The 26,315-nt window shown below is 33.3% G+C and overlaps 1 protein-coding gene across 2 annotated transcripts; it reads right to left on the bottom strand.

Moving 5' to 3' along the window:
* Positions 1-628: 628 nt before the first annotated feature.
* LOC123214069 (sodium/hydrogen exchanger 8) lies at positions 629-25,606 on the bottom strand. 2 transcript variants are annotated; one of them, XM_044633777.1, is made up of 23 exons: positions 25,333-25,606; positions 25,185-25,235; positions 25,001-25,092; positions 23,797-23,874; positions 23,547-23,704; positions 23,243-23,344; positions 23,051-23,168; positions 22,473-22,525; positions 22,334-22,399; positions 13,507-13,551; positions 11,454-11,509; positions 11,082-11,266; positions 10,203-10,250; positions 9,903-10,010; positions 7,404-7,635; positions 6,493-6,795; positions 4,520-4,617; positions 4,202-4,333; positions 3,880-4,098; positions 3,574-3,780; positions 2,806-3,070; positions 1,605-1,900; positions 629-1,237 (listed from the first exon to the last, which is right to left on the bottom strand). In XM_044633777.1, the coding sequence occupies exons 1-23, from the start codon at positions 25,547-25,549 to the stop codon at positions 923-925; spliced, it is 3,444 nt and encodes a 1,147-aa protein (XP_044489712.1). In that variant the 5' UTR covers positions 25,550-25,606; the 3' UTR covers positions 629-922. The 2 variants fall into 2 exon arrangements, with proteins under 2 accessions (XP_044489712.1, XP_044489713.1); XM_044633778.1 differs by lacking the exon at positions 13,507-13,551.
* Positions 25,607-26,315: the final 709 nt, after the last annotated feature.

Below are 26,315 nucleotides of genomic sequence, written 5' to 3'. Positions count from 1 at the left end.
AATTAGTCATTGGATTTTGTTTTTTTTTAAATGATTATTTTATATTTTTTTTAAATTATAAAATTGATATTAATATTTAATATAAATTTAAATTTATCAATATATTTTTACTCTTTTGACAAATTATCATTTAATCTTTTTAAAATATCAAAACTCAATCAACATTATGATGTTATGTTTTGTATATTTATTTACGAATGTAATTATTATTTTTGAAACTATTCAGAAATATATTAAATTTTAATAATTTTAAAAATACCCAATACCCTAAAATTTTTTCAAATTAACATTCTATATTTTAAAAAACTATAGTTCGATCTTCAAATATAAATCATTTTGAGAAGAAAAAATAAAATAGAAAAAAATCTATGCAAAATTTACTATCGAAAGTCGATAACATATGAAAATTTAACCCTTTTGAAATTTAAAAGATGAAAATTTTCGTTTGAACAAAGCTCGGGTGGAAAATAGTCTTTTTGGCAAGTTTTTAGATACAAAGCATGCTTTCATATTGTAGATGATGTGATGGCTTCTCCATTTACAGTACTTGTTGCTTTTGATTTTGGAAGGTAATAAGGAAATTATTTTTGCTAATCAAAGTAAGATTTCTGTGAGAGAAGAAAGATAATAATTTGCAAGTAATATAACTTTATTTAAAGCTATAAAAAGTGATAGAAAATCTTACACAACAAATCCTTCTCTTTTTTCTTTCAACTTTCTTGATTATTGAATTAATAATAATCATAAAAATATAGCTCAAGATTCTTCTTCTCCTTTAATCTTGTAGCAATTTAGAGACATCCAATCCATATTGAAAATCTCCTTATTAATAAACCAACGGTGGAGATTTACTCTCCAAAGCAGCTAACCCACTTTATTAAGCTATTTGCTCCTTTTTTTCATCTATAAACAAACCAAGCTTTCATGAGTCATGCTGAAAAGACAGCCTACTCGGTGAATGGATTGTTACTATCACTTCATCTTCTGCGCCCGAGTCATCACTGGAACAATCCATTGCGCGACTCTCATTTGTGTCTGCATTTTGGCCTGGATCTGCAGATACTTCCCCAGTGGACTTCCTCAGTTTCAGTTTCTTTCTTGCAGTAGCAGGCCCTTCTGATCTAACAGAAGGTAATTGATAGGGACGATATGATGGAACTCTAGGATAGGACAGGCTATGTGATGGCTTCACCCTGCTAGCACTTGAAAAACCTCGATCTTTGCTTGGGATGCCAGCCTTAACAATAAAACAATGGAGAAATTAGTATAAGATAATAATCAACTGCACTAAACCAAGACATTTGGATTTAAGATTTCTGATGGCCACTCTTCCTTCCTTCCAAGAAAGATATCGACAAAAAGGACGCATCGAAAAATTAGTTGATGGATGCATCATGCATATCATATCAATTATAACAAAGAAAAGCCTTCACCACAGCTATTGTAAACTAGCTTTCTGAAGAAACTTACCTTTTAAGGAATTAAAACACCATAAAAGAACAGCATGCAACACACCAATGTATTGGTGTAATAACCCTGTTGTGCTACTAAACAATTCTTTCATAGAGGTATTAACAAGCTTATAAAAATATATTTCACCGTACCATGCTGCCAAAGATGCTAATATCCCTTGCTTTTTCTGAAAAGCTGCTCGCACTACAACCAGTGTCTCTGGAGTTTGGCTTGAGTTGCCATAAATTTTCAGGAAATCTCATTAGACCACTGCATTCTCGACTTGAGGATGTATGAGGTTGATCACTTGAACGCGATAACAATGAGGATTTCCTTCTAAGGGGAACTCTATCTGTTTCAAATGCTGCAATGTCAAAAATAATAACTCTTGATCTTGTCTTGACTTGATAGCAAGATCCTTGATGAGAAAAACTGCCCAGCTTGTTACCTGCATTGATCAATGTGTCAGTTATCTGATTCCAATATCAGTTAGCCACTACCAACTATATGGATAATACAAATAAGCAGGAATGGCTGAAATAATTCAACCAACGTGTTTCTTTTGCCCCATCTTATCAAAATATAGCAGAAAGTTTTGTCTCTTATTTGGTGAAAATGCATTTGATGACCTGCATTTCCCAGTCAGCAATTGTAATGAGGCATTAGTCATTATAGCAATCCAATGGTATTTCATGGACTGCAGAGGTCATAATAACTCACTGTGCATAGACATGAGATCTAAAATGAATTAATTAATAATAGTGGCTTTCTTACAATTCATATTTTGCTCGGTTGATTTTTTTCTCCCATTTCTATTTCTTCCAAAATTTATTTCGTTTCTTGCATCTACAAAATCCAATCCTTATATTTAACAGATTTTCAGTGTACAACTTTTAAAGTCTTTCTAAAACAAAACAGAATCTAATCCTCAAATAAGTCCACCAAGCACAGAAAATTACTAAAAAAAAGGGAAAAATCCACATCACACAGAAAGGAGGAAATTATAAGAGTAAAAGAAAAAGCCATTGAAATAAATTTCATGTAAGAGGAATCTATAAAGTGCAGAGAGTTTATGAAAAGAAACAAGGGAGAAACCCTATCTTTTCTGGGGTCAACCATATTAGAAAAGGAACAAGATAGGAGAAACTTGCTGGCAGGTGGCAGCAACCTTTTTCTACCTTTATAGGTATCATTAATTTTAGTAATGCTCAATAAGCATCAGCAGGTGGTGCAAACACCAAAATGTCCAAAATGTCTCACAATCCGAGCATTCAAATTGCAGACCCATCGTATACTTGTAACTAGAAAAGATTTTAAGACATTATCTAGTCATAAGAGGACAGCTAAAATTACCAGATGTTTCTACACTCAGAAAGCTTTGAATTTCTTGTGAAGGAAACAGAGCTGCAGGTGATGAAATAAGTTCTTCTTGGACACCATCAGTGTTTATGAATCCTTCCAACAAGAACCCAATGGATCGGTAAGGTATTTCTATAATTTCCCCACTAATGTATGTAGCCATAGACGACCTTTCTACAACAAGAGCTCTCAAGTCTTGCAGTGTCAGCTTTTCAAATATTTGTGGAAGCAAGAGCCTGGCAAGAATTATGGCACTTTCCTGAAGAGACAATGTAAAAATATCCATATTACAATTAATCAAAGATATATTTCTTTCATTTGCCCTCTTCAAGATGATTATACAAATAGAATTATCTGATCTGATCAAATAAGGTACAGACAAATGCTTGACAAAGTTCATGTCTAAGTTAAGTAAAGCTTTGAATCATTACACACACACACACACACAGAGCAAGCACCTGGCAAGAATTATAGCACTTCCTGAAGAGACAATATAAAAATATCCATATTACAATTAATCAAAGATATATTTCTTTCATTTGCCCTCTTCAAGATGATTATACAAATAGAATTATCTGATCTAATCAAATAAGGTACGGCGAATGCCTGACAAAGTTCATGTCTAAGTTAAGCAAAGCTTTGAATCATCAACACACACACACACATGTAAACAGAAAAGACTTTTATGCTTTCTTCACCTAATGCCTTCAAAAAGTTAATGTACAGAGAATAAAACAACATAATTATATAGTAAAATCATACCTGCCACAGGAAAACTTCTACTGCAGGATCTGACCTCAGTACTGAAAGTATTTTTTCACTTTCAATAAAGAAACAGAGTACAACTGAATCTGTGACCATGTCACATATGTAAGGCTTTCCAATTAGTATTTCATACAGGCCCAAAGTACTCCCGTGAGTAAATACTGGATGCAATGAATGCTTGTTTCCAATGCTCTTACTTGTCCACTGCCCAAAAAAAAAAAAAAGATTGGTTTGCATCAAGCAGAATTAGCAATATATTTTGTACTGAAAGACCTAACTTGCCCATGGGACTGTATTGTTTACCTTAACAACACCATTAGAGATAAGCCAGACACCATTTGGCCGGGAACCCTCCTTATAAAGTGTTACACCACGGTATCTCATGATTTCTTTGGTGGAAAGTTCAAATGGTTCACGGACATTAGAAGAAAGAGCGCCCAGTAAAGGATGGGCACTAATCAAATCACTTATTTTTGGGAACTTCACCAAAGGTGGATTCCTTAGAAGCCTTTTCAAGTCAGTCTGCAAGATATATAATAGTACAATTTACAAACAATCAAATAAGGTGTCTGCAGAACTGAAAAAGTTAGGAAGCCTACTTGCCAAAAACACAACAAAAAGATACCTGGAGAGCATCATGAAGATGAAGCATCTCTTTTTCTTCTAACAATCCAACCTTCTCAAGATTTTGGACATACTCAATTAAATGTTTCAACACTGAATATGTCACTTGTCTGGTCTTTACAACGTGCAAAACCTAAATTTTTTTTCCAATATATATTAATTCATCATACAACATCATCTATGATAGAGAACGTATTAATTGTACATTCATCTTAGCGATCTCCAAAAAGAAACTAGGAGGAAAAAAAAGCTGCTCAAATGACAATTTCCAACTTAAGTACAGTAAGACTGATCATCCAAAACCATTAACTAATCAAACCTGAGGAAACGTCACATGGACAACTTCCAAGAACTTTTTTGCTTCTTCCCCTTCTAACTTGCTTTCCTCAATGACTTCAGAAGCAATATCACTGTCACCTAGATAAGCAACTTTGATGTATTAAGAGCAGTAATATGATTGATCATGGAAATCCAAGAAAATTAGAAACATCTCAGAATATGTCATATTTTGTGCTTGTTATATGTCAAATGCATTTATAATCCTAATTCTGGCAATAAGTTTAAAAACTGCTTATTCAAAATACTCCCAAACTAGTTTTTCTAATTTCAAGTAGTAAAACTATATGCACTAACAATGAGTACTAATTTGTAACTAATGATGATATGTCACTATGTAATTATATGATTTTGTATTAAAGATAAAGTAATACTCAATCACATGATGACATGTCATCATCAGTATACAAATTAGTATTTATTGTTAGTGCACATAATTTACCTTTTTGTTAAGTGCCTGAGCTAGAATTTCATTTGGCACTATCAGGATTGCTTTGTAGTCTCTTTCCATCAGAATTCAAAGCTGTAAATTAAGTTTGTCACATCACAAAAGGACTAATCACGGTAGAATTGTAGGCAATCCCATGTTGTCAGATTTTAAATGGAATAATAAGAATGCCTAACTGACTTTCATGATAGATTTCACTCTTCAGTGCCATTAGATGTGGACAAGCATTAAGGAAAGATCCTTTCCCTATTCTTCAAAGTACATGAATATGTTCAAAAGGAGTATCATAGTACTAAGGCTGTCTATATTCTACTTGGGAGAGGCAAGGCCTCAAATTGTTTTTAAATGGGTGGAAATCTATGTAAAGATGAATCCTGGATGAGAGAGAACTTGAAGTGTGATTATGGTGGAAACACAATTCATACTAGGGGAAAACTAATGGAAGCTTCATGCGTATGCAAACTAATTTAGAGATTGTAGGAGTCATCCCTAGGGATTGTACTGTCTAATCTACAAAATCGTGTAAAGCTCTCATCGTCAGCACGTTGAAAGAGTGTTCTGCTACTTAGGTAAGAGGTACAATACTTTGGATGATTCATAATACTATTGAGTCTCAAACCACAACGCCAATCCTAAAATTTTTAAATAAAAATACTTTAGAAAATACTTATATATCTTTTCCTTCAACGGTACATAGACTTACAGATTCAGGGCCTATACTAGATGCTTCATATGTGAACTCTGGATTCTTTGAGTTGTCAAGCCAGCCTTCTAATAACAGTGATTGGAACAGTAAAACCCTGTAATCTTTTCCAAACTTATCCTCAGGACATTCCAACAGAATGCTATGATCTTTCTCTAAAACATGTCCTCAGCACACTCCAACAGAATGATATTCTTCTTTGGAACATCTTCTGTCCCCACTTATTTCCTTGAGCATACAGTTAACTCATCTTCATATAGGAGTATTTCTAGTACTAATCTTTCCCTGCTTCAATTTCTAAAAGCTTTGGGAATTTACTGACAGTTTTTGAATCATCGATCCTGAATTTCGACCTCAGACTTGGATAATCCTCTTTTGAACACCTTATTCTCAATTGACCATCAATATTGGGCCTGTACTATGTGCTCTAGCTTGCTATTCTATGATGAATCTCAAAATACTCTTTGAGAAATTCTGATCAAAGGATTTTTTGACAAATTCTTCTGAATATTGTTTCTAAGTCAAGATTTAAAAATTGAACAAAGATACAGAATCTGTGCTGAGCAGAGTCCTTAATGCATTCTTAACAGTTGGAAGAATTACATGCTTAATCTAATGGTAATGTGCATGTAAGTGCCCCTTGTTTAAGTTGTCTCCAATAAAAATTGGATGCATGGGAGGTACACAGGGATTTATGGAGTGTATTTGGTTGGTGCAAAGAGACTTAAAAGAAAATAAACTAGTAGAATGAATTTCTGGTCAAGAAGCCATTTGCTAAAAATAAATGAAGCAAAGGAAATTTTACCTATAAAGTCATGCAATTGCTGCCTCGCTATTCTATGAGCGCGAAGAAATGCAGCACAGATGTAACAGGCAAATTCCAACCTTTCCACAGTGAAATATGTAACCACTTTTTGTGGAAAAATTCTTGATTGTAGGACCTTGTAATAATTTGGGAAGTGAACATTAGCTTTCAACCCATTCCAATCACACAAACACTCATTAGATGTCAAATCAATTGCTTCATCGACTGATTGCATCAAAACATTAGCAGCAGATTGCGTTATTCTTCCCTCGTCAAGCATTTCCCAGTAAGCAGCTTGGACACCTGTTATAAAAAACAATTTCTCAGATTAACATGGTCTTCCTATAGATGAAGGAAGATTTAATTCTGGTATACTTGAAATAAGCATTAAGCATAAAATGGTACACCCATAACAATGGAATTAATCTCTCCTACCTTTTTCTTGTCTCATTATTCTTTCATCTTCCCTTTTTCCTTTCGTTTCTCCTCTTTTTCTCTCATTTTAATATCTTCCAGATCAACATTGATTGGTAACTCCAATCTTACATCTTTCATGTATGAGACTAACAAACTCCCTCAAATGAAACCCAACCAACATCTACTTCAAATGAATCTAGCAAGGGCACCACAAACTAAACCTAGGGGAGAATAATCAAGCGTAGAAATTGCAACTCGTTTATGATGCCATACTAGACAAATCATGATTGCACTAAGAAGTTATATTCCCTTGAAGTACATGAAGGAAGATACATTCATACACAGATAGACACAAAGAACAAGACAGAAAAAGACAGGGACATACTGAGGTTATGGCTACCCAGAAACCTGCTATTTGAGAAGAAACAACACACAAATTCTCTGGAAAAGAAACAGAGTAGCAGGAGAGAAAGCAAAAACAATAAAGTACATACCATTCAAAAAACGTATGCGTATATCTTTCAAATTTGTGGGGTCTAGACGACCATCACTCTCAGATGGACTGTGAGGGTGAACTTGCTGCTCATCCAAATTATTTAAGCTTGTAATATATCTTTTAACAGTAGGCCAGTCGGTAGGTCCCAATTCCTCATCCTCTCCAAGATCACTGAATGCCTGTACAGCTTTGTTCAGCATTTCATACTTTGTGTAGTCAAGTATACGCTTCTGTATCATATAGAGGTAATCACATTGTGAATATTGGTAACAAAAAGAAATAAAATAATGAGGTATTTTGAAACTTACTGTTCATAATAAAATTAATGCATAGAGGTTATAAGTAAAAATATATATACAATAACACAGCTGCCAAAGTTTAAACAAAAGCCTAAACCCAGTGTTCCAGTTATGAGTATATGGGAAATTTTTTTGTCAACTACATTCATAGCACTTGTTTACATATTTTTGGGCCATAATAGATCATATTTTTTTTTCCATTTTAGAGTTACATAAATGTTAAAATAAACAGACTCCTTAAAGAATCCTGCTTTCAAACTCTTCCTCCTATCTTTTAGCAGTCATTTTGTATTCTAAGGTCTCATCAATTCTTCCTCACCGCCAGAGTAGAGCCCTTTCATCTATTTTCCTTTTTTAATTTTAGCAAGTTACCAACTTATAAAAAATAGATAAAAACAAACATTTTTGATAAAACCATCGGGTTTTATCAAAAAAAATTAAAGAAGAATTGAAAAGAAAGTTAGAGATTTGATCATTTCGAGGGGATCAATGTCCAATTTGATCATTTCGAGAGGATCAAATCCCTCACTTTCTTTTCAATTTTTTTTTGATAAAACCTAGGATTTTATCAGTTGGTATCACAACGGTTTTCCTAGGGTTTCACAATCTTACACAATGGCTATTGATAACTCCATGAAATTACTACTGGAATCACAATTTGAAGCTTTTAAGGTAGAACTTGTAAGTGCATTACAGGGATGTTTTCAGTGATTTCAAAAAGAGTTGGCTTGAAAGCTCTAACAAGGTATTTAGATTGCCAGAGTAGACAACTAGGTATAATCACCACCATGCCAGCAGAGTTAGTGTGCTGCATTTAATGCAAATGAGAGGTATTGTTTCAGTGGCAAATTAAATAAGTGACTAAGCTAACCAGAAAAAACGCATCACATTTAATGAAAAGCGGTGACACTATGCCTACCTCCTTTAATGCATGCAAGTTTAGTGAAACCTCTGGGCACCATGTGCCCCTAAGTGATGACAACATTCTCTCATTCCAAGCATAAAAACTAAAGAAAAACCATAACAAATGGATCTTTTGGATCATTTGGCTTTTACTGTGAGTATTTCTTGTTGTCTCATCTCCATCTTTCTAAGCCAAAACAAAAGACATTCTCTTAATTCTCTTCTAAAGCACCATTGTTTGTAATTGTTCCCAATGAACACAATATAAAAGAGAAAATAACACTACAATGGGTGTGGGTTTTACTTAGGAAATTGAATCACCTTAAAAACTCTTCTATTGTCTTATTAATTTTGCTAATTACATGGACAATCTCCATTACACTCTTATAACTACTTTCACGTAATATCTTTGGATAGTTATGTAATTACATTGGTGCAATTTCTTGCATCAACAGTGCTCATTTCATTTTTGGAAGAAATTAAACCATACTTGATTTTACATTCAAAGCCATGCATTTGAAAACTCAATGTCAAGAATAACAGTTGATAAAATAATTTAATGGAATTATCTTTAACTCCTACACTAGTATATTGTCAATGAGCAATTCAACACATTAGAACATTCATGTCATTTTACTCTTGACACCTTTTAATATAAGAGTTTAGGTTCAATGGTTGCACATTGTTATGATTGAAAAGTTAGAATCATGATATTGTAATGTAGATTATTGAGTGGAATTATAGAATATAGAGAAAAGCTTTTTATTGAATATCGATGAGAGACTCAACTATGTAATATGAGATTCAATTAGATGCTACACTTGATTGAGGTAAAAAAGCTACACCTGATTCAATCAAGCTACTCGGCTACTATTAACCATGCACACTCACTGCCCTTTCATCCAAACCTTCCTAGTTTGAATAGGTGGTTTCCTTCCCTAATTCTTCTAACCTTAATTTAATTTGGTAATGTTAATGCTAATCCAATCTTATCATAATCACAATCAAACAGACATTCTAATCCTAATATAATTCTAATCCGAATTGGGTAATTCTTAGAATTCCTTTATTCATCCAAATCACTGTCTATGATAGGGGCCTAACAATTCCTTCCCCCTCAGCAATAACCTTGTCCCTAAGGCTAAAGCACAAAATTTTAACAAGAGTTGTCTTCGCTTATATATTGTACTATCATTCACCTAGTTACTATCCATTAAAAAAGGACATAATAGAAGCAAATTTCTTTCAACTTAAAATAAGACATACAATATCCTAAAGATCAAGTTAAATCTCACCTTTGCAGATGATAGCTTATCCATCTCTAAAAGATGTAAAATATATTGTGTAGATGATCCATTGATGATTAGTGTCAAAAATACAATTCCACCAGTAAAGAAGACGAACTGCAAAGGTCAAAGATTAGAAAATACATAAAATAAACAAAAACATGACACCAATGTCATGTAAATACACTTGAATGGAAAAGTACTCATATATGCTCTTTTCTATGTATATGTTAACTAATTATAAAATCAATATGCATGTTTCAAGCTAAAGACTTAAAAATAATATCAAAAATGAAAAAAAAAACTCACCAAGATTCCCGTTTCAGGTGTGATAAGTGGTAAGCTGTCACTAGAACGCTAAACAACCAAGAAATAAAATTAGCAACAAAAATTTTAAAGCACCAAAAATACATTTCTGTGATATGTATAGGATGAAACTAGTTATAAAGGAGCCTATGGTTCTCTCAGGTTAAATGGACATAGAGATTTAATATGCTTGAAATAGATAAGCTTTAACATTTGGCCATTAGACGTTCTAGAATAGAAAGTTATATGTTGCATAGGTACTAGATAAGATAGAAAAATTGAACAAGTTTCTTATGTATTATACATCCATCTCTTGAAAGACAAACCCAAAAGGTATGCACTACAAATTGCTAAACAGATATGTAGGAAACTGAGAATAAATCCCTAAACTTTAGGGACTAAAATTCCAATTTAATCACTATATATTCTGTTTTTCTTTTCCCAAGTTGAGGCTGATTTGATTGTGTCTCCTAGATTAGGTTGATTGCTTTCTTAGTTTGGTTTTTTGTAAAATATGTATAAAGTCAACTATTCCCTGTTAATAAAATCAAATAACAATTCATCAATCGTTCATTATCGTCTTTTAACTATTGTTTCAAGATATAGAGTCAGCATTATACAAAAGTAGGTTTAAAAGTATAATTTGACATAGCTTAAACCATTCATAATTTCATGGCCAATAAGAAAAAGAGTCAAAATATGTAATTAGGATCCAACACAACAGACTCAAACACAAAAAGTATATATACAAATAGATTTTTGTTTTAAGATATGCACATATGAATTCACGATTGTATGCAGGGACACTGTTCTGAATCATTTTTAGTTAACCCTTGGTCAATTAATTGATAAATTATCATAGCCTAATTCACAGAAACTTGCCTTAACTGATAGTGAAAGTGACAACGCAACAGCCCCTCTCAGTCCTGACCATATGAGGATAGTAGCTTCTTTCCAATCCAAACCATAGCCAAAATATCGCAAAAAAGGATATAGTATTCCGACAACAAAAAACCGTGAAACTTGCACAAAAACATATAGAAGAATTAAATAGCCCCATGAATCTCCTGAAACAAAAACATCAATAATTGATGAAAAAGGATAAATAACTGAAAATAGTGATTCACGGTGCAAATATTTCTTTCTTGCAGATGAAGGCATGTTTTGAAAATTTTATAAAGTTTAAATCCAGAACATAAAAGAATTTCTTATATACAAAGGTTCAAAGCAAATTCAATCTGAAATAAATATTACCGTGGTGCTCAAAGACACTGTCACTGCCTAGAATTCCTTCAGCAATAACAGCACCACTGCAAAAGAAAAAGGAAATTTAAAAGTCACCCAGTAAAATTTACGCAAACTAAGAATACAAACACAGAAACTTAGTCTTTAATTATTACTTCCAAGAGGAAAGAGCTAAATTAAAAATTAGGAAAAGAACAGGAACAAAAACAGATGAGACGATTATGATTTTCTTTGTACTAGGAGAATATGAGGAAAATGTTATAGTTTCTTGGCTTCTTTTGGGGGTTTAGTGACCAAAGTTTGGAGGCATGCTCTTGACACATCTTATTGGCAGTGCTCTATGACTCATTCCAAATAAGTCAGAGAATTAAATTCTGACATCCATTTGTTCACTGTTTAAAGTCTTGACAACATAATATTCAATGGCTGCCCCCTTTTAACTCAAGACAACTTGGAGTTAGTGGAATAAATAAGTTGGTTAACCAGCAAGTGGTTTGTTTGATTGCAGGCTGTACATTATCAGTTAGAAGGTATTAAACAGGCTGTTTTGTTTATACAAGCAGAAAATGGTTGAGAAAGGATTTTGGTGATTCTAATTGAGACAAAGGAGATAATTGCTAAAATCAATTGTAATGCATTTCAGTAAAACAAATGACATGACCAATCAGCCAACTAAACAAATGATAATTGTGAACATCAATTTATTCTAAGTGCTTCATAATTTATTTCACTGTTTACCATCTCTCCTTTTATCCCTTCATTAATTTTTCTTAATGTCTCTCAAATTAGCATTGTCTATCTTGTTCAAAGGAAAACCGCATAGTAGACCTTCAAAACTACCCATGTAACCTTAATCTTATTTTGAATCCTTATTTTATCAATTCCCTTGTCAACCAAAACCCAACCAACCACAATAACTACCCTAATCCAAAAAGATAGTACAAAACAAAATAATACCTGACTGCCACAAGCCATGTTTAAGGTTTGAAAACGATAGTATTTTATTACATTAAAATTAATTTGATCACACACTGAGGTTTCCAAGTCGTAGCAAAAAATGTTGATGACAATGCAATCGACCAATGGAAAAATATCTTGGTAGCAACATGTCGATTTAGGATTGAAGGAACCATATAAATTAGTAGAATGCTGGATGCTGCTTCCTATACAATAAAATATGAGAAAGAAAACTTCCTTCAGCCTCCTGAGGATAATAGAATGCAAGGACTGGTGTTTATTTTACTGTAACAAAGCCGCCTTTATGCACTTGTGGGCATCATGATCTTTTGACTGCTATCAGTCTGATAGAAAAAACTAAGCAACCTTACAATCAAATTACAGTTGGTAGTGGGGTAAGAAATTATTGCTCATCTGAGACTTCTGATGGTTGTACTGCAATTATCATACAAGTTATTTGCTGCTTTTCCAGTTACTTTTTTAAGAAAACTGCAAAATCCAATGACTTTTCATATGTAGTAATCGAAATCTGAACTGGGAATCACTTCTAAACCCCACAATCTTGATGTTTGGGAAACTTGCAGGATATATTATCTCTAAGGCAGATGGCCGCAAGGGAAATTGGAGCCCTGACCCCTAGGTTCAAACAAAAGGCCTCACCCATTATTCAAACTCCAGAGTTTCCAGGTTGGCTGAATTAAAACTCCAATAAAAAGTGGACAAAATAGTATGGAACAGTATCTGAAGCATATTTATATAAGCGCTGGAAAAAAGAAATATCTATACATAATACAAGCACAAAACATCACTATGTGACATTTATCATCACAATGAATTAGCAAAAATTCAAACCTGGTTTCATATACAAGGTTTCTGGTAATAACATGAAGCCTTATACACTCAATGAAAGAATGGCATGAAACCGAGAGAGAGAGAGAGAGAGAGAGAGAGAGAGAGAGAAAGCCATATATATTACATGTGTGTTGAAGAGTCAATGGAACATGTATTTCATTTTGACTTTCTTATCAATACAAACATTAAACGGTTTAAGAATTCTAACTTAACAACAATAAATGAAAGATGATTAAGAATTCTATGCTCTTACCTCAAGATGAAAATTAGCGTATTAGCAATATAAGCAACCATTTCCCTGAAAAGAATTAAATCAGTACATAGATTACAATGAAGTTTACATACAAAGCTAATTCAATGACATGCACATATTTTATTCATAAAAAATTCTAATTAAATGTCTCACACATAACTAGATGACCATGGTGCTCAAGGCCTGGTGTTAGCCACTTTATTCTGATTACATATTAAACAATTAAGTTATGGTGGTGCCTTTAAGATGTCCTTAATAGCTCTTTTTACAATACATGAGTAGCAAAACCCCTACCAATTTTATTTTCTTTGTTCATACTAAGATATCTTAATTCTTTTCACAGACTTTCATTTACTCTTCAAAATTAACTTAAGGCTAAAAGCTTACAGCAAAAGTAATCTAGCATAAACTTTCAATGTTTCAAATCCAAAATTTTTGTCTCCCCCCAAATTGGTTGGCTCAAGTAAAAATAGCTGGAACAGTTCTCAAATACAGCCAACCAATTAGTTTTCATTTATCTTTTGTTATAATTCTTTGTTACTGTTCTCTATTCTTCTGCCTTCTGCTTTCCAAACAAAACAAAGGAGTCCCATCAACAGGGGACTAAGGAATATTCATCATGGTAGCAACTCTGCTCCCTTAATTAATTTAAAAAAAAAAAAAAAGATATAACACTTAATTTTTACATGATATCAAAGCCTCATTTGCCAAAAAATTTTTGCACGTTGATGTTATGCCTAGTTTTCATATAAACATATATTATGCCTTTTAACTTTATTTATTATAGATTCTAATGTCAAATGTGTTTCCAAAGATAGGTTGCATATGTTCTCATGTAACATGAATAGGTCTGAATTAGAATGAAAGTTGAATTGATCTTCTAAGCATAGGTCTGAAAGATATGTTTGTTCTTTTAATTTCAACATTTGATTATAAGTGTAACATTATTTATTTTTATAGAAGCTAATCATCTGTAAATTAGTATTTTGACACATATGTCCTTGTTAATTATCATGCATTTTATAATTAACAAGAGAATAATTTTAAGTGAAGTTGGTTGTATAGTTGCGAAAGTTTGGTAAAATTGGCCTAGGTATGTGAGAAATTTTGGAAAGGCCTAAGGCCTATTGGCATCAGGCTGTGGGTTGCAGGTTGAGCAGTTGAGTGGTGACCTGATCCAACTCACCTCTTATTTCTTCCCCAATATTTCAAGCTATTACCATCACACATCCAAGCTCTATCAGTTCGTGAAAACACAGTTGCCACTTCACCTCATCCATGAGCCCATTTACAAAGAGTCCCAAGTAAGCTTGTTCTAACAATTCCAACACCATTCCGAAAACCATCTCAATTTGCTTAAGATACTTCTTCGCCACGGGCGTCTGCCAAATAGTTGCCATCTTCTCGTATGGATTTCCAGCCTAATCCCTTTCACATTGTTACATCAACTCAACCGAAAGAGCTTCCCAGTCCATCATCGATGATCTGACCCTCATCTATCACAGTCAATACACAGTGATGAATACAGGTTGAACCTTTTGCTCCAGGCAAAATATTATACACCTCAAAATATTGCTTTGCGCAGTCTAGCCACCCTGCCAAATCTTGGTTATCAAACTTGGGTAATTCAACCTTCTTGAAGGTTGGTTGTTGATTGTCTTCACAAGATTTAAATTGTGAAGTAAAATTGGCATTCATTGCAAGGATGGGTGGCATAATGTTGAGTTGTTTTGTTGATGTGGGATTGAATTGGAGAAATTGATTATGGGTGAAACTGATGTGTGGTTATGGGTTGTCATGCTGCCAAATTGTTAAATGACATTTGTGTGAGTAAAATTGAGGTGTCTACATTTGGGTGGCTAGCACAATGGATGAGGAAGTAGAGGCATTCTTGGGGTTTGTCGAATCCTATAATTTTTGAAAATTTCTCTTTATCCTGTGATTTCAGAAGATTTTTCTTTACCCTTTGTACATATTATTTAAGAGATTTGGTTGTTGACTAGAATTCCTTTATCTTAGGCATTTTTCCTGATTTAGGATTTTTCTTTTCTTTTTACACTAAATATCCAAATGAATAGATAGAAACCGAATTTTGTGACAAATTGGTACCTCAACTTGTATATGTTTTCATGTATTCTTGATGCTAGAGAGAACAATACAGAGAATTTTATTTTTCATAAATTCAACTTAGTATTGGAGCATAAGATATAAACCTTAAAATTTTATTATGACAAATGAAAGAATGAGTTTTGCAACGGGAGTTACCTCTAACCTAGAAGGTATTCTCATTGCCAACAATGGTGGAGCTGAAGGCCCTGTCATACCCATTACTAGGCATAACCTTAATGGCCATAATTTTTCTTTATGGTCTCAGTTCATTATGCTTTTCGTCTAGGGTAAGGAGAAGAAAGATTATCTCACTGGAGAGAGTCATTACAGATGAAAAAAGATTCTAAATACAAAATCTAGAAATCACAGAATAATATGGTTATATCATAACTTACCAATTTCATGACTAATACAACAGGGACAAACTTCATATATTACTAATCTGCTAAAGAATTTTAGGACTTGGCAGAAGAAGCCTATTCAAACAAAAACAACACGTTTGAAATCTTTAAAATCAAAGATATTTTACGTCGGTTACATCAAGGAGAATCAACAGTCATAGAGTATTACAATCTGCTAACCCAAAATGGTTGAAACTCGATGCCTTAGAAGGGCAAAATTGGCATTGTCCAAAAGACAACAAGTACTATCAAAAGATTGTAGGAAAGGAATGGGTCCATAAGTTTCTTCTAGGCCTGAATAAAAACCTAATCAAAGGCAGAATTTTAAGTACAAAACCTTTACCCAGTGTCAAGGAGACTTTTTCTAAAGTGAGAATGGAGGAGAGTCAAAGAAAAGTGATGTTGGGAAATCAAAATTCTCAAAACATTGAAGGTGTTGCACTAGTCTCATGAGGTAGCAAAGGAAACCAACAAAGTGATAATCACCAAAAGAAGAACTAGCCCTAGTGAGTTCATTGTAGGAAAACAGGACAAACGATAAAGGTCTGCTAGGCTATACATGATAAACCTACAGATTGGAAACTACACTCATTCAAAGATAGGGAAAGCCAAGGGAACACCACTATTGTTAACACTATTGCCAACACTTCAACAACAACTGAGACAATCTCGTTTAACAAAGAGCAAATAAAGTTATTGGAAAAAATGCTCCAGCAAACCATCCAAAACACAGTCAGTCAGATTGGTATTGGAACTTTGACACATAAGGTAATTTTTTACATCCTTTGAATGTTGCTCATGAAAACTCAAGATCGTGGATTGTGGATTCTGGTGTGTCTAATCACATGACTAGGGAAGCTTCTATGTTCACTCAATATAGCCCCGTGTACTACTAATCTCACTATCCGAATAGCTGATAGGTCACTTTCCAAAATGGCCAGTATAATAATTGTTAGAATTTCAAAAGATATACACTTGGATCCTGTGCTATTTGTTCCTAATCTTGATTGCAACCTTCTGTCCATCAGTAAACTTACAAGAGACTTAAAAAATGATACTAAATTCTTTTCTCTTTCATGTGAATTTCAGAATTTGGATTTAAAAAGGATGATTGGCAATACTAAGATGTGTGCGAGACCTTACTCTTTTAGAGCTAATGATCTTGTTAAACAATCTTAAAAGAACACTTGTGCAAGTTTTTTCTTTGGTAATAAGATAAAGAAATTATGTTATAGCACTATTGCTTAGGACAGTCAAACTTTATGTATCTTGAAAAATTGATCCCTTCATTATTCCAAAAAAATCCGAATATGTTTCAATGTGAAGTTTGTCAGCTATTAAAACATACTCGTACTTCTTATCCTTTACAATTATATAAACCATCAAATCCCTTCTCTATGATATATAATACATTTGGGGACCTTCTAGACTCACTAACATTTCAGGTTTAAGGTGTTTGTTACATTCATTGATTATCACACAAGGATAACTTGGATATTTCTCATGAAATATAAATTTAAAGTGGACAAAATATTGCAAAATTCCGATCTTATGATCCAAATTCAATTCAATGCAAAAATCCAAAGTCTCTGAACAGACAATAGATGTGAATACTTTCACTCCAATTTGGGCTTATATTTTTTAAAGCAAGGTATCATACACTAAAGTTCATGCGTTGATACTCCACAACAAAACGAAGTCACCGAAAGGAAAAATCAACACTTAATGGAGATTACAAGATCACTCATGCAAGCAACAAATGTATCAAAATAGTTTTGGGGAGATGTCCTTACCACGACATATCTTATTAATTGAATGTCATCATGAATTTTAAAGTACAAAACTCCCGTTCAAACACTCCTAAATGCGTATCCTTCTATTTGAACACTATTACTTATTCCTATAAAGTATTTGGATGCACTGTATTTGTTCATATATCATCATAATACCATAGTAACCTTTAGCTCAAGTCAATCAAGTGTATATTTCTTGGTTATTCTTTTGATAAAAAGGGTACAAGTGTTACTCTCCATTTACTCAAAAATTTAACCATTCTATAGATGTCACATTCTTTGAAAATCAATTCTATTATACCCAAGCTGACATTTAGAAGGAGAATCCAATCACAAAAGAATATCAATTTTGGAACCTGTAAATATTGAAGGAAGAGAAATTGTCCCTATCTAAAATGCCCATTAAAATTCTAAACTTATCTTATCAAAATCTGACTAGCCTATCCATTTTGAACCTGGCCAACTTGTCTACTAATTTGAACTTAACCAACCTGTCCAAACTAAACCTAACCAACTAGTTAAACTTGTTCAAGAAAATTTGTCCCAAACCGAACCTATCTCTCATTTTTTGAAAGATGTACGAGACAATCCCGCAAGAGACTTGATTGTTTATTTTAGGAGAAAGACAATTCAAAGGGAAGTAAAAATCAAACACATTTGGAACATAACCAAAAGTCTGAATCGAATCCAAATACGCTAGATCCTAACATAAGTAACACTCTCACTTAATCTGATTTTTCTAATGAGTTAGATCTACCTATTGTTTTGAGAAAAAAAGCTGAGATTTGACCTTTAGGATGGGCTTAAATGGTGAAGAGTCAAGGGTCATTTGTAACGTTTAGGGTTCTAGTGCCCCACCTTGATGTAGCACAATAAAATTTACACTTGATTTGCCCGGTTCGTAATTGTAGGTCTACATAGCTATAGACCCCTGAGGTTTACTGCAAAGGTTCCCCAGGTTAACCCAAAAAAAAAGGGCAAAATCTAGCACCCAACACCTTATCTATAACTTTGTCTCTTGTGAAGGATTATCTTCAAGTTTTCAAGCCTTTATCTCTACCTTGACAGACATTAAAATTTCCAACAATGTACAAAAGGCTTTAAGCCATCCCAAGTGGAAAGCAACAATCCTTGAAGAAGTTCAGACCTTAGAAAAGAATGGTATATGGGAAATACAAGAGCTTCTAAATGGGAAACATTATGTTGACTGTAAGTGGATATTTACTGTCAAACACAATGCTGACGGAATCATAAACATATTCAAGGCTCGCCTCATTACAAAGGGGTTTACTCAATCATATGGAGTGGATTATATGGAGACGTTTGCCCTTGTTGCCAAACTCTATTCATGTACTTCTATCTCTAGCAACTAATATGAATTGGTCCCTTCATCAACTTAACAATAAAAATGACTTCCTAAATGACTTAGAGGAAGAAGTCTATGTGGATATTCCTCCTAAATTAGAATTAGCATTCAATACTAGGAAAGTGTGCAAACTTCACAAGTCGTTGTATAGGCTAAAGTAATTTCTACAGGCTTGGTTTGATAGATTGACACAGGTGGTTAAAAAGCATAAGTTTCAGCAGTGCCAAACAGATCATACACTATTTGTTAAACACTTTTTAGATGAAAAAAATAACTATTCTCATAGTTTATGTGGATGATATCATTATCACCAGAGATGAGCACAAAGGAAAGGAGGATCTTAAGAAACTTCTTGCCAGAGAGTTTGAAATTAAAGACCTAGGAAATCTTAGGTATTTCTTGGAAATAAAGGTCGCTAGGTCAAAAGCTGGTATTTCTATTTCCCACCGAGAACATGTTCTTGATCTATTAAAAGAGACCGATATGTTTGGGCACAAACCAACTAAAACCTCAATGGATCATTTAAATAAACAAGGGAAAGAAAGAAACACTCTAGTAGACAAAGAGAGGTATCGATGGTTAGTTGGAAAACTAATTTATCTTTCTCATACCCGGCCTGATATTGGTTTTGCAATGAGTATGATGAGTAGATTTATGAATAACCCTACTCAACAACATTTGAATGCTACCTATAAAACATTACAATATTTGAAGAGCAGGCCAGGTGAAGGATTATATTTCAAAATCAGGCAAACTAGAGAAGTTAAGGCTTTCACAGATGCGGACTAGGCAGATTCAATAACAAAATGTCGATCAACTACTGGCTACTGTACTTATTTGTAGGGGAACCCAGTGACATGGCATAATAAGAAACAATCTGTAGTTGCAAGGAGCAGTGTAGAGGTTGCATACAAAGCAATGGCTCATGGTATCTATGAAGGAATTTGGTTACAAAAGAATTAGGGGTGGAAAAAAAAGGTTTAGTGAAGTTATATAGTGATAACAAAGCGATCATGAACATTACACGTTTACATACCTACAAACTGTAGACATTCTCACGAAGGCTTTACCGCGGATTACCTTTGAAAATCTAAAAAACAAGTTTGGGATGACATATATCCCTAGCTCAAAAGGGAGTGCCGAATCCCATGATTTCCGAATTTTTTTCTTTATCTCGTGATTTTAGAAGATTTTTCTCTATTCCTTGTATATTATTTAGGAAATTTGGTTGATTGGAATTCCCTTATCTTAAGGGTTTTTCCTAGTTTAGAAGATTTTTCTTTTCTTTTTAGGGTGAATATCTAGATGTATAGATAGAAAACGGATTTTATTACAAATTGGTTCAACCAGCAACTTATATATGTTTTCATGTATTCTTGAGGCTAGAGAGAACAATATAGATTCTCATAAATTCAATAAGTTGGTAACATTAAAGTGGCTTGGTTTGGTCAAAAAGAAGGTTAAAAATATATTGGCAATTGATTTATGGAACATATGGTTTCGGTTGATTAGATATTGGATTGTTAACAAAATTTTGTTGTTGCTTGGATGGATTGGATGCTTGATATGTGTGTGGTGTTACTTGTGGGTTGAATTGAGGTCAGTTAAATTGGCTTGATACTTGATTGATGTGACTTTGATCCGAATCGGTTATTGCTTGTTTAGTAGTAACAGCCAATTTTTCAACCAGTGTTGCCAACATGTCCCACAACATCAAAATCTCAAAAATTTTCTCCTCCAACTTATGAAATTAAAGTTCAAAGAGTTTTTCCTCTACTTTTTGGAATTGTTCCTTCAATTCTTTGATTTCCTTCCCAACCAATTCAACTTTGTTTTCCGTTTTCGTATTGGCCATGGATATGCAACTGAAACTCTAATACCAAATGATGCAACCCATGCTTGTATTTATTAATTGAATTTGAACCAACTGAAATAATCATTGCAAATAAATTGAGTACTTTATTGGCTGAGGATAGCATTACAATAGAAAACCTAATATCTCCAACACTTTGCCAAGAAATTACTGATGGTGCTCCACCTCAAACTACAAAGCTACTATGAAATTAATTTATCAAAAGTTGTTGAGTTGTAAATAGATTAGGAAGTAATGAGTTGTAAATAAGATTAGGAAGTTTAATTTGAAATCCCTTAAATAGAGGGATTAAGTTAGAATAGGAAGTACCCAAATTAAAATCCCTTGAATAGAACGATTAAACAATTTTTCAGATTTGGGAGTGATTTAGTTTCTTATTTTTTCTCTTGTAATCTACTATATAATACTATGTAATATCAATTCAAAAATCAGAATAAAAAATTCAGAATTATTTTTTATCTCATATTTCATCACAAAAGTTAATGCCTTTTTTCTTTAAAAAATCTACTATTTATTGAATTAAAAACCTAACCCTAATTGAACTCTTAATCATAATTGGCAATATTATTTATTCAATTTAAATCTTAATTGGACTCCTATTACAATATTCCTAATTTTAATAAATTCCTAAATTACCCAGGGAGCCTAAATTACCTTAGGGCCTAACTGACTCCATTATGACTCTCCATTAATTCACAATTTGATATAATAGGAAACAATTTTAAAATCTACAAGGACCACTAATAGCAAACAATTTTTTGTAATAAAACTGCTTTTTGAATGGCAAGCTAGCTAAACAAATACTCATATCCAAAATATAAGTTTCTTCATAAAAAAATAAGAAAATATGATAAAATTTTTATACTTGATCATATTACATAATCATATGCGACCAAGAAGTCCAAAGTCAATGATTCTGCCCAAGAATTAGTTTCAGCATTAATTATTTTCTACTTTCTCCCTACCTGCATCATCTTTATATGATGCAAAAGATGAACCTTTCTGAATTTCAAATGTGTGCCTTATTCTAAGTCTTTTCCACCTTTCAATCCTCATTAACACCCAGAATCAAGCAAGTAAATCTCAAGATCTACATCACACATTTTTATATAACTTCTGTCCACCAGCTTCTGATCCTCTGCTAGTCTAGAATTTCCTTTGATTATAATTTTCAATCAGATTAGTTAGATGTGATATAAAAGAACTCTGTTTTTCATCTTTGAAGTCATTAAACAAAATGTTATGTGAATTGGAAAAAGAAAAAAAAAAAAAAAGCTTGGCTTACCAAAAATAATGCAAGCTTTGTTGACTTTCACCCTTGAAAGCTGTTCTGCCAACTGCAGCATAAAACCTGTTTACAGATAATATCAAGAGATATCCTTCCCACAAGTTTCATGGAAAATACTAAAGTAAATTCTACTTACATTCCTAGAGTCATTACTGTCAGCACGCCAGATATATCAACACCTTCCTGAGCCTACCATACGAAAATACTAGTCAGGCTTTTCATGCATAGCAGAAGAAAGTTTATTTACTTGGAATTGTTCTAGACAAAAAAAAAATGCTCTAAAGAGTATTGATTTCACTTGGATACAAAAAAATCATATAAATTTAATTTCCTTTGCTGATGCCTTCAAATAATAAACTGCCAAGGTAAAAAGCAACGCATACATCTAGATTTAGAAAATCTAGCATGGTCTGAAAAAAGCATAAACATTAAAAACCTAGTGAAAAGTTCTCATTGCAAACAGTAAATCATGATGCCTTAAATTCAATATTTTAAATTCCAGGACACAAGCCAGCATTTACTTTCTTCCAGGGAAATATTCTCAGTTGAACCCTATCGACAAGAAGCTGAGACTCACAATTGTTTATAAATTTTATTGAAGGAAACAAATGTTTCTTGATAATTTCCATAAATGTGAGAATTTGACATATTAAACATATCAATAAAACAGGATTAATCGATGATTGTGTATCCCAAAATTCAGAAGGAACTTACAGTGTAGAAAGCAATGTAGCTCACTGCAAGTGTCAATGTAATCTCTATCACTGTGTCATTGAAGATAAATCCAAGCCACAAAACAGATACAGCCCCAAAAGCAAGACCCATGGCTACACTGAACCAAGAAAAAGGTCTCATGAGAAGAGTAAAGACTGTCACAAATGCACAAACAAGGTCAGAGATACATACGCTCCAAGTGAGACCTGAGCAAGAAATTTGATTATGGCCTCCCAACTAAAGCTCTTTCCAATGACCATTTGATAGAACAGCTGATAAACCACAATCGCTGTCCTGAACAATGGAAAGTAAGCGTACTTTAAAGAACATCAAATACAGAGAAGTCATAACAGTATATGTCCAGTACAACAAAACTACATCAATGTATATAGCAACATGCTGATTTAAAATGAAAATGCATCATGTCCACCATCAAGTTCGACAACACACACACACACACACACATATATATCAAAAACTCAACAATAGAAAATACCCATCATTCATCAAGGATTCCCCTTCAATTATTGTATTCAGTTTTTTGCTAGCACCAAGCTCTTTCAGTAAAGCAACAACAGCCACAGGATCGGTAGCACTCAGAAGTCCCCCAAGCAACAATGATGTTTTCCAACTCCAGTTATATGGAAAAGTGAGCTGCAGTGTGGCATTTGTGTATTATATCTAAACCAAAAAAATACTAGAAAAGGGAGAAGAAGAAGCTTTATAGTTTGTGGGATGCAGGATACCTTTAAAGCAGATCCAATAAAGAAGGTTGAGATCAGAACCCCTGGACCTGCTAGGAGAAGCATTTGTGCCATACACCTCTGTACAGTGAAAAAATATATAAATAAAAGGCAGTTGATTCATGTCAAGTTCAGAAACTTCAAATCATATAACTAATGACTTGCAAAAGGCTGATCTTACTCCAGCAGAGAAAGCTCCTTATAGAATATGAATTACAGATAGCTCAAAAGTTTTCAATTATCCATATGGTTAAAGCCTAATGGACAAGGGCCTGATGGTTATGTTAAAGTCTAACATGCCACTCACATGTATCATGTATGGCCAAGATTCAATGGGTTCATGGTGTAGGCCATAACACAAACACGCATATGGGGCTCTGTGGCACAAACACATAGTTGTAATTTTGATACAAAATGATTTGTTTTTAGGATTTGATAAAAATCTTGGTCAAACAGGTTGCAACAATGTTGAAGTGAAATTAATCTCAAAGCTTGAATGTGTAATTGCTTGGGCATTGTGATTTATATGATCACAAAGTGTTGGCAACAAGTGTTCTAACTGGAACAGTTCCAACTCTCACGTATTAAAATGGAATGTCAACTGTCAAGATTGCTCAAAATGCATAAATATTGAGAAGGGGTCAAAGAACATTCTAAAAAAGTTAGTTATCTACAAAACACATTCTGAGCTACTTAGTTATCTGCAAAACATCATCTATGAGAACTTTGTGATCCATGTATTATGGAACTTACACTAAATCAAGGGATCTTGTATACACATTTTCTATCATTCAAGGGCTTATATTTCTCATTCTAGTGTCTTTAGCAACACTATGATCATGGGACTAATCTATCAAGCTAGAGCTGAGTTTACTTGTAGAAGGATAGAAATGAACTGCAACCACCCTCATCAAGCTCGTTAATTAACGGAAGTTCAATTCTTTTGCATCTACATAAACAGGTTAGAAAATATTTCGTTGTCAAAACTCAGTATTCTTATTTGATTAGGCCTATTTTGGGAGGGTCTAAAAGCCAACTATTTCATTGTTTTCAAAAAAAAAAAAAAGTCTATAATTAATAAAGTTCTTATTTTAGTAAAATACAAAACAAAACAAAAGAAAGAAAAAAAGAAAACAAAATAGCTTCCACAAAATCAAACGCATGCCATAATCATATAGAATAGCGAAGTAAGTAGGTAGATAGAAACCTTAATTTGGTGCAACTCCATAGCGAATGAACTCTCAAAAAGAAGAGCAGGAAGAAAAACGGCCAACAGAAGATTAGGATCAATATTTGCCCCTGCATATTAACAACAAAAACAACTCCACTACAGAGGAAACTACAAACAACTTTCAAGTGATTATTATCAATAAAATTAGTGAACAACTTACAAAGACGAATTCCATTTCCAATCTTCCCCAATTTATGACTTGTTCCATATTCTGAACAAAAACAAAAAAACAAATCATCGTTGAATTTTAAATAAAGAAAAATAGAAAATACAAAAGGAACTGAAGAAAAAAATAGAAAGAATATGACCAAGAGAGCCCAGAGCAATTCCAATGGTGAGAAGAGCGACAGTATAAGGAACTCTAGTTCCACGCAGTAAATGCCTAGAAGCAATTCCAAGCACCAAACTTATACCAAAAAAAATGACGGCGTCTGTTGCACTACCACTCTCGTTAGAACTAGAATGGCTGCCGCTTTGTTCGTCTAATATTCTATAAGGAAAGAACTCCTCCGTCAAGCTCTCCATGCTAAGAGCTTACAAAGTTTTTGCTTTTTTCATTAACCCCTGCTGCAGTTGACATCCATTCGTTTAATTAATTATAAATTTCGCCCGATGGAGACAATTAACGAATTCGAATTGTCAAAAATAGCCTCCGAATTAAGTTGGGAGGAGTCTATCCTTGCATCTCTCAAGGTTAGATTTGAATTAAGTTCATTTAAGTTTAAGTTTGAGTTTTGTTAAAACAAGCTCGAAACAAGTTATACTTAGACAAGCTCGAGCTAATAGTTTTTGAGTTTAAGCTACTCGTTAAATTTATAAATTAAAAATTTTAATACAAAATAATATCATTTTGATCAATATAAAGACGTCGTTTAATAACAAATTATTTAAAAATTTAAGTTCAAAATGAATCGAGTCAAATTCAAATTGAATTTGAGTTTAGCTACAACCATTTTGAACTCAATTTGGATCGAATCTAATCCGATTCGCAACTAAGCACCCAACTTCTCTCTCATTGCTTTCAAATCGTATTCTCTTCTCAATTTGCCACGGGGTTATTGTTGGCTACTGTACTGACTAAATGCAAAGAACTTTTTATGCTACAAAGGACACTTTTATTTCATGCTAAACAAAGAGATTCTTATCGAAGATATATGAAAGAAAAACAAAAAAATTGTTTTATTTTGATATGTGTTATGTCGTTTTACTGAGCACTTTGAAGTAGAATCAAATACAGTAACCAACAGAGACATTTACTAATTAATTATTTAGAACACAGCTCACAATAGAT

This window comes from Mangifera indica, chromosome 4, assembly GCF_011075055.1.
Source record: "Mangifera indica cultivar Alphonso chromosome 4, CATAS_Mindica_2.1, whole genome shotgun sequence".
Taxonomy (NCBI): Eukaryota; Viridiplantae; Streptophyta; class Magnoliopsida; order Sapindales; family Anacardiaceae; genus Mangifera; species Mangifera indica.
This window is presented reverse-complemented; position numbering and strand designations above follow the sequence as displayed.